A 10,085-nucleotide genomic window follows, 5' to 3' on the forward strand; every position below is an offset into this window, starting at 1 on the left:
GTTTTATGTTCACTTAGTCCCGGTCTAACACCGGTTTTCTTTTTTTTAGTGATTTCGTTCAAGAGGAATGGACGGGAATGAATCCTCCTACTGAGGCGGAGGCACTTACTCTTCTCCATCATGGAAACCCTGGACGTAAAAATTTTGTTGCTTGGTTCATGGAGAAAGTAATTTTCCACACTCCCCTATTAAATACCTAGCTCAACATTTATTAGTTAACTAATGCACGCAACAATTTCAATTATACTTGTAGGAAAAAGATCCGAACATATCTATGGATGATGAATTGAGATGGATTTTGACCTTGCCGTCATGACATGTAAAAAGTATGATGTGAATGGGTATCGCTTCCATACAGAGGATCACCAGAACAGCCGGCCTGATCCCAAAACTATAAATACCGGAGTGTACACCCCCGGTCAAAATTCAGTAGACTACTACGGAAGGGTACAAAATATATACGAGATTAAATTCCACCAGGGGCGCGAGACCCTAAGTCTGCCTGTGTTCAAATGTCGATGGTTCGATCCGCGGGAGGGGGTAAAACATACGCCTTCCATTGGTTTGGTCGAAGTTAAACCATCAATCGTCTATGCCGGAGCAGATCTCTTCATTGCGGCTACCCAAGCTACACAAGTATATTATCTGCCTTACACATGCCAGAAAGAGTACCTAAAGGGTTGGGAAGTTGTGTTCAAGGTGTCGCCACATGGTAAGCTACTGAACCCGAATGAAGACGATTACTACAACATTAACCCCATGACATATGAGGGAGTGTTCTATCAAGAGCAACCTGATGATGATGATGTGGTTAGAAACGATGACGCTAGACCATTGGGTGCTGATGATGTGGATCCAAACGACGACGAAGCCCGGAATGATGGTGAGACCATTATCAATGAAAATGACATACTTATGCTAGAAAAGTTAAACGAAGACGCTGACGACGAGGAAGAGCCTCCACCTCCGTCAGACAACGAAGATGATATGATTGATAGTGATGATGAGACGGACCGAGAAAGAGGTTACAATAGTGATGATTCATATGGTTTCTAGCAGATGTACGTGTCAAGTCTTTTTTTTCTATAGTTTAGGAATATGCCTTTTATGCATTTTTATTAATGTGTTTATTATCATGCCTTTTCCTTCATTTCATTAATTTACTAATTGCTTATTCTCTTTTCAATGCAGGTTCGTGGAACATGGGCAAGGGGAAGGCCGACGGCATGGGTTTCCTACGCAAGGTCGTTGGCCTGCCTAGTCGAAGTGGTCGAGCACGTAATCCTCCCCCCGCCCCCGGCTACTTGACGATGACTCCTCACAGGGAGGTCTAGGGAGAGGTGCCCCTAGAGGAGGAGGGGCGAGGGGAGAGCCCCTAGAGGGCGAGGTGGTGGGGGGAGAGCCACTACAGGGGGTCGCGGCCAGAAAGAGCGCACCCTCACCGACTTAGGGGTGTTGTCTTCGAGGCCATCCTCTAGTGAGGTACCCTCCTCTAGTGAGGTACCCTCCTCTGGTGAGGAGGAGGAGGAGGTTCGGGATGGGGCCGAGGAGGAGGTGGAGGAGGACGACGAGGAGGAGGAGGATGAGGAGGAGGTTGGGGAGGGGGAGGCAGGCGAGGAGGAGGGTGGTGGCGGGGATGATGGTGCTGGCGGGGAGGGGGTTGACAACAAGGGGTGGCTGCGTGGTAACGCAAAGCTACCAAAGCAGGTTCCTGCTACTGAGGAGCAGAAGTGGCTCATTGAGCCCACGGGGAAAGAGTAAGTGCCACTTTATAATAATTTCATTATTTTGCTTGTCACATGCTCATTCCGGTTGTTATTTATTTTGCTTGTCACATGCTAACAGTTCATTCTTTTGCAGCAACTGGATATATTCTAAAGGGGTCCGTATTCCCAACGGCCTCATCACCGTCTTGCTGAAGTTACACTGGCCGGGGTTGTACTGTCCGGATCCAGTCAGGCACCCTAACCATCGGGTCTTGGCCACGAGCTGGGAGCACTGGGAAGCGGCCCTCCACGTGGACCATGGGACCCATGCCAAGGCCGTGATCACCACTTTCTGGGTGAGTTCTCTTCAGAAGCACAAGTCCATTCTAGTTTCATGAATGATTTAACTCATGGCTTCTTCCATTCTTGTTTCGTGCATGATTGTAGAAATTCTATCGAGTTCTCCCGGAGCACAGGGCCAGAGCGGACCAGATCGTGCTGCGCCAATGCAAGAAGAAGGCCCGCCAGATGCAGTACGAGGTGCGCTATGTGGCCATCTCGACATACCATCACGACTATCTTGCTGTGAAGAGGACCAAGGAAGACGCGCGGAGGATGGGCATTACCTTGGAGAGGGACGAGTTCTTGATGGTAAGTATAAAATATTTTTCATTATGCTTTCATTAACTTGTGGTACATTTCACCGTTTCGTGTTGACATGCCATTATGCTTTCATTCTGTAGGTGTTACCAAATTGGTGTTATGGAAAAGACGAGTCATGGGCGGCATTGGTGGATCTTTGGTGTGATGAGGCTGGAGCCTGGGCGGCTATGAGAGTCAAAAACAAGGCTAACCGAGGAGGAGGGAGTACATGCTCAGGGAAACCGAAACCACTATCTCCACAAGGCAGTTAATGTATGACTAACCCCATTAAAAATTCTTCTTCTTCTATTTACCATTACTTTCTTATGTATGACTAACCTCTGTTTGGTGGTCCAGGAGGAGAAACTGAAGCGGCCGCTCTCACACATGCAGGCGTGGGAGATCGCCCAAACACGGAAGGACCCCAAGCCTGGCGAGCCCAAGTACTACGGCAAGAAGACCGCGCATAGGAAGAAGGCCTACTCCGATGGGTATCTGGCGTTACATCCTGACACACCTGACCCCATTGCGGCGGATCTGGACGAAAGGGTGGTGGTGGGCATGGGGCCGAAGGAGCACGGTCGGGAGGCGGTTCTCGATGCTGTGATCACTCCTACTATCTCCTACACACAGCTCCGTCGGATCGACCCGACCCTGAGCCAGCGCACGAGCACGCCCATGAGCAGTGCACCGTCACTGTCCCTCTTTCAGGAGCAGCAAACTGTAAGTATTTTCCCTTTTATCTTCATTGCTCCCTTTATTTTCCGCATTTAGTAGTTTTATGAGTTTCATCATGTCATACTGTAGGCCTACATGGAGTACACACGCCAGGAGACCATGGCGTGGCACGACCGCCTTCATGCATACCATCAGCAGAGGGATCGCCAGATGCAGCACGCTTTTCAGGAAATGGCGGCCGGCAGGTGTCCTCAATGGCCATCAGAAGAGGGTCCTCCAGCACAACCAACGTTGCTGACCTTTGAGGAGTTTGTGGCACAGAACGCTGGCCCCTCGCCGGTTAGTTCATCCCCAATCTATTCACTCAAAGCATATCATGCCTTTCAACACAGTCATATATCCCGTTAATATGTCTTTTCAACATCCAGGGAACCGGTGGATCAACCGTTGGCGGTGGTCTTCGCAGCACTCCCGAGTCACGGAGCCCGACCACTCCGATCCATGGAGGCGGAGGCGGAGGTGGAGGCAGTCTTGGCGGTAGCGCTGCCGCTAGCACTGACGACCTGGGCTTCAGCGGTCTTGGCGGTGACGACCTCCGCGGTGCTCGACGTCCTGGCGCTTAAGCCTTTTGGTTACTTGTGTGCTTATGCTTATGTATCTTTAGATGACTTGTGTGTGGTGATGATGATAAACTTGTGGTCTTTGATGGTCCTTTAGATGACTTGCGTGCTTCTTTATATGCTTATGGTTATCTTTATGTTGATTACGATGATGCTTATGCATATATTGTTGTGATGGTGACGGATGATACTTAGATGTGTTCTATATGTCTATTTCCATCTTATATATCTGCTGATATGTGCTCTATATCTGAATTGAATTGATTTGAAAACAAACAGATAAAAGAAAAAAATCAAATACAAACTATGCCGACGGCATAGGGCTGGCCGGAGCTCCCAGTTGCTGACGCGTGGCAGCTATGCCGTCGGCCCAGCCGTCGGCATAGACGCCACGTGTCAGCAACTGGGAGCTCCTCGGCAAGTATATGCCGACGGCCTGGCCGTCGGCATACATATAAACTAAGCCGACGGCCAGGCCGTCGGCATAGCCTTGCCCCAGGAGAGCCCAGTTGCTGCCACGTTGCGCGCCTATGCCGACGGCCTGGCCGTCGGCATAGGCTTGCCACGTGGCGAGCAGGTGTTGGTCAGCACTTGACGGCGGCCGCCTTTACGAGGTAACGTTGCCGACGGCCAGGGCCGTCGGCATAGATGTACGGACACCGTCGGGATAGGGCCTATGCCGACGGCCTTTCTATGCCAACGGCCTCCCGGGCTACGCCGACGGATATGTTGCCGACGGTCCTATGCCGACGGGGGCCGTCGGCATAGGCCTATGCCGACGGCCAATCAGAGCTATGCCGACGGCCAGGGCCGTCGGCATAGGGTGCGATTCCGGTAGTGTTGTGCACGCAATCAACCGAATCAACAATTAAAATCACCAACTCTTCAATTATATGCTTTCTAGAAAATTGCACTCCAATTATATGATTTGGAGATCCACATGTATACAGACAGAGCTCCGTATGATTGGGGTTCCGTCTGAAACTAAGTGAATTTTAGGATTGTCTCCTGTCTGGCCAGCTCTCAACAACAACAAAAGGGGCGTCTCCGGTCGACGGCCTTTAATCAGTAGGCCATCTGATCATCAGCCGCCGTGAATCAACAATTAAAAATTATCCGTTTTGTGTGCCTGGATCGTTTATGGAACGACAGGAGGTGGTCGATATCTTCCATGCTAAGCGGGTTATCCTCAGGTCGATTGTTTATTCACTTGCCATCGCACGAGGAAATGGGCGGTAATAGGGATGCCCAGTCCCAAACTGCAAAAATGAAAAAGAGTTCATCTCTTAAATAATCAAACAAAAACTCCCAATAAAGTCAAAACCTTTACTTTTATCGCTTGGGAACCACCACTAGCGTGCTTAGCATGGAAGATGTTGATAACATATGGTCGTGAAGTGAATGAGAAGGGTGCATGTCTCAAAATATCATTTATCTCTGTTTTAAAAATTGAGCCCTGGCACCTCTGCAAATCGCTGCTTCCCTCCGTGAAGGGACTATCTATTTTACTTTTATGTTGTGTCACCACCTTCTAAAAACAAGCGCCAGAAACTGAGTAGAGCATAACTGTCATGATTTATGCATTGTGTAGCTAATGTTGGGTGCATCATGACTGGATCTTTTGTACCATGAATTACAATGTTTAGTCGCTACTTAAACTTTGGAGGCTGGCGATGGCTGACCACACTGTGCTTTGTGTTGTACCGTTGCCATGACCGGGGCAGTACATTGCTTTAGCACTAGACTATATCTGCAGTCCAGTTAGGAAAAAGAACACTCTGTGTGAGTGGCTGGGTTACTGATTATGCCCACTGAGGCACTGACCACACTGTTTAACACAGATAGCAGAAATATGCGTCTTCATGCATGTATGCATGCACGCACGCACGCATGTAACCCAGCAGTACATGGCTGTAATTAATCTTGTAGTAATTAAACCTGCGACGATTAACTAAGGCTTAACCGACGCAGATAGCTGGTTTGTCGATGAGACGATCACGATCTTTGGACACCCGGCCGTTCGCAGCAAATATATGGAAGGCAGAAGGCATGAAGAAGAAAGCGAAAGAGAGACGGACGGGCAGTGAAAGAGATGGCACGTCTCATCGTTCGGTCGACCAGAATCCAAGGAAAGCCAGATGCAGCGCAGTAGCAACAGTGATCAGATCAGATGAGAGCATCTTATCGCGGCGGAACCGGCCGGAGCACGACGCATGCGCTCGGGCGCCTTTACCGGCTCCACGGCCGGCACCTAGGGTCCGGTTGCTGCCGGCCGCTGGTGCGTCACGTCGATCAGGTCCTTTAGTTCTGCATCCCTCTGAACTTTGGAGGATGACTTCCTCTTTTTCTGGGACCTTCGTTTCAGTTTCTCAAGTGCTCTGCACACGATTGCTAACGCACGATTTCTGCTCGACGGGATTACAAGCCACACAGATTAAACAAACTAGGTAATCAAATGGTGCAGGAACGTTGTCGTGTGTGGGTTCGTGCGTGGAATCATCGTGTGCATAGCAGTGCTCTTTCAGTTTGCCCCGGTTTTGCTCGACGAGTCGTGCTATGCACACGATAAATGATGGACGATGCATAGACGATGGTAATATCTGGCCGTACATACGTATAACTGAACAGGGCGCCGGCCGCTGGATTGATTTATCGTGCATAGATCGTCCCTTTATGTCGTGCATGGAGCAGTTTCGTTGCTCGACGGCGACATGCAAATGTCGAAGAAACATGGGATGGGTCCTACTCCTGGCACAACCGGTGGGCGGCTGCACGCAGGATTCGGATCGGCATTGCGCCCAAGTCCGAACACGCTTTTTCGGAAGAGAAACTTACACATCAGTGCTGTTCACACGGAAACCATTTGTATGTTGAGATATTTCTATATCAAGTATACCGAGGGACACGAACGTTTGGTTCCTTGGTGTTTCTACCTTCTATATGGAAAACAAATTAATAATTTAATAAAAAATAAAAAAAATCCAGAAAATATTTTTGAAATAAACCTGACCTTTCATTGTACATGTGAGAAAATTTTCACAAAAAGAAAACCCCCCTTTGACTTCTTTTCAAAAAAGATAAATTTTTAGCTAAAATTGTGTGAATAGTGACCTATGATAGCAAATAAATTTTGTCCTTTTTGCCCTGAAGTCAACGTTGGTGTTTTTTCGCAAAAATTTATATACTAGTGCAAACGAAAGTCAAGTTTATTCTAAAAAAACTTCTAAACTACTTGAATTTTTATTCAATTATTAAATAAACTGATACAGAGTGTATATCAACCAGGCTCCGAAGTGTATTTCCCGTGTAGCGAGATGCTACTAATCAGAGCACTGGGCTGTGTCCATCTAAAAAAGGAGCACTGGTTTGTGGTGCAAGAAATTGACCAGCACTTTGACACAAAATATTCAAAGCAAGTATTTTTTGTCTAATATTCAAAGCAAGTTGGCATGAGTACCACAGTAGAATATTGGGGAGCTGACCAACCTGCCTTGAATCCTGAATCCAGGACCGATTCCGGTGTGCTGCCGTCCGGGCCCACAGCACAGCGACCCACAACGCCCACTGGTTTATGCCCACAGCCCCGGTTAGTTAACTCGACCAAACTCCCACCCACTGAAGCTCGGAGTTCTCTATAAATTCCGCCCAACCCGTTGAAGCTTCTCTCAGGTTCACTCCCGACTCAAGCGACACCATAATCTCCATCCCCTCCACGCACCCCATTCCAAGTTTCCAACTGCTCGCGCTCCTCGATCTCTCATGGCGACAGCAACCACAAGTCGGCCCAGCGGCCCGGTGCTGTCCATACCCAGCTACCGCTCCGCCTCGCCCACCCGCGTCAAGCTCGCCAGCGGCAGCGGCGCCACCCGCTCCCCGGGTAGGTCCGTCAGCGTCTCGTCCCCGTCTTCCTCCACCGGCGTTGCCGCCGCCAGGAGCCGGCGGTCGTGCATGTGCTCCTCGACGAACCACCCGGGATCGTTCCGGTGCAGCCTCCACAAGGAGCGCAAGCATGCGGCCCCCGCCGGTAGCAGCAAGCCGGCTTCCCCTCCGTCCATCCGCAGCGCCTGCAGTCTGGGCTCGAAGCGCATGGACAGCGGGCAGTGTGCACGCAGGGCCCTCGCGCCGTCCCCCGCGGCGCAGCAGTCGCAGCACCGGAGGCGCGCGGGAGGCTTCCGCCCCAGGCCGAGCCGGCTCTCCGCCGTCTCCACGGCCGGCGAGCGCCCCAGCGACAACTACCAGTAAACAAATCAACGTCGACATGCCAGAGCAAGATAGTTGTAGTACATAGTACTGATCTTGTGGAGATAGAATCGGTGGGGATTAGACCCAATCCGATTCCGGACTGGTCTTTTACCTAGCCCGTAGGTGCAGAAAGAAAGTGGGCTCGTCCTCTGCTCACTGCGGTGTAAAACGAACGCCCTTGGTTTTGGATATATATGAGTCACAAATTGGAGACACACACATGCATCTAAATCTGACCTTTGCCCCGTGACGGGAGGCTTATCCGTCCATGGATGACATGTTTGCCGAACAACTTTCTGCATCTGCTTCTGCTTCTGTTTCTGTTTCTGGAGTGTGGATTCGTCTCGCCCCTGTTTCGGTTTCGGATAAGCTCTGCAAAGAGATCAGTGGCGTCTCGCCGTCGCTCGCTCCCGTCACGCGGTACCCGTGCGTGCCCCCGGCCGAACGGATCAGGCGAGGTGACACACACGCGGGGCGGTTCCGACGAGATTTGTGTAGAATTTTCACGATCGAATCGATGAATGAAGTGAGATTTTTCTTCTTCCTAGTTGTCATATTTTACTGTTGGCTCGACGGACGGCGTAGCGGTTGGGATTCCCCCTCCAACTCCTGAACTTGCGCAACAAGATGATGGTGGGCTCGCACAGCTGGCTATCTTCTTGTTTAATCAGTTCTGTTTCTTGGCCGGAAATGAGTTGCTGGACACACCAAAACTTATCAGTTTGCTCTCATCTCCCTATCAAATACGGTGTTTCTTTTGCTTAACGATCCGATTACTGATCATACATTGTACCGGCGCAGATCATCTGTTCAGAACCGCTGTATGTGTAGGACTGTAGGTACACTGGATGCGTTGGCTAGCTGCTAAGCAAACAAATCAAGTGGGGTTGATGATGGTGGAATAAAGTACGTACTAGATGAATATCTGACCAGTTGGTAGTACGTTCTAACGAACTCGTAAAATATCCATTTTCTAACCAGATATTCTGAAATGTCAGCGTCGCCGGACTCGGTCGCGCGCGCGGACGCATCACCCGGGCTGGAAGATTTGCCTGCCACGGAATCTGGAGAAGTTCAGTAACACCTGACCGGGCAGGCAATCGATGGCAACGTACTGCGATTTTCCAGTGTCCAGGTAGGACTCGAGGGCGACCGATAGGCCGGCCGGGGGAAAAAGTTCCGAATCGGTAAACCGCCGGTAAACGCCATGCGCCGGAGGCAATGTACCGACCGGGAGCTGGTGGCGCCGCCAATGAATCAGCTTAATCATCCATGGATGATTTGTTTGCCGCAACAACCTTGTGCTTCTGGAGTGTGGGCACGTCTTGCCCCTGTTTCGGCTTTGGATAAGCTCCTCAGTGGCGTCTCGCCCGTCGCTTGCTCTCGTCATGCGGCACCTGTGGAGCTCCCAGCAGGCCGGATCAGGCCAGAGCACGGGAGAAATCCCCCTATTCCGACGACATTTCTGTTGAGTTCATGATTCGAATGATGAACGAATTGGGCCTGGGTCGAAAATTTGGTTCTTCCTGCTTGTTACTGTATATTTTTCTTCTTTCTGGGTTGGGAACTTGGGATAGCCCCTCCAACTCTTGAACTTGCGCAACAAGATGATGTTGGGAGAACGGTGGGCGCGCGCACACAGCTGGCCAGCTTCTTGTTAGTTATTGAGGGCGATACATAATTAGTTGTGTTTCTTGGCCAGAAATCAGTTTTTTTTTTTTTTTGCGGAGTAAAGAAGAGCTCTATTCAATCGAAAAGGCACCGGCCCTATCAGCCAGAAGGCTGGTGACCAGCAACCCCAGGGGAGAGTCCATCCAACACTCCGTCACCTCCAGTGTGCCTGCATGTTGGGCACAAAGGTGGGCGGGGATGTTTGCATGTCTCTTTACATGATGAATATCAAAAGAAAGAAAACTAGCAGCTAGCTCTTCAATATCTAAAAATAACGGTACTAACACAGAGCGCGAAGTCCGGCGCGATTTCCAGAGGTTCACCACCTCCAAATTGTCTGCCTCAATCTCCACACGTGCAAATCCACGGAGGTTTGGCACAATCACACCTTCACGAACGGCTGAAGCCTCCGCGACAAGAGGATCCGTAATACCTGGGCAAGGCTTGCACCAAGCAGAAATGAAAGCCGAAGATGATCTCACAACACCTCCAATACCTCCTCTATGCTCCTGCATAGAAATACCAG

General features: G+C 50.2%; 1 protein-coding gene across 1 annotated transcript; it reads left to right on the top strand.

Moving 5' to 3' along the window:
* Nucleotides 1-6,988: 6,988 nt before the first annotated feature.
* LOC123145964 (uncharacterized) lies at nt 6,989-8,107 on the top strand. Its single transcript, XM_044565507.1, has one exon. It carries the CDS (start codon nt 7,406-7,408, stop codon nt 7,886-7,888), a length of 483 nt encoding a protein of 160 aa, XP_044421442.1. The 5' UTR covers nt 6,989-7,405; the 3' UTR covers nt 7,889-8,107.
* The last annotated feature ends 1,978 nt before the right edge of the window (nt 8,108-10,085 follow it).

The sequence above is a fragment of the Triticum aestivum genome, chromosome 6D (genome assembly GCF_018294505.1).
Source record: "Triticum aestivum cultivar Chinese Spring chromosome 6D, IWGSC CS RefSeq v2.1, whole genome shotgun sequence".
Lineage (NCBI taxonomy): Eukaryota > Viridiplantae > Streptophyta > Magnoliopsida > Poales > Poaceae > Triticum > Triticum aestivum.

What these genes read in the sequence shown, in the direction of transcription:
- LOC123145964 (XM_044565507.1), top strand. Translation starts at nt 7,406, where the DNA reads ATGGCGACAGCAACCACAAGTCGGCCCAGCGGCCCGGTGCTGTCCATA.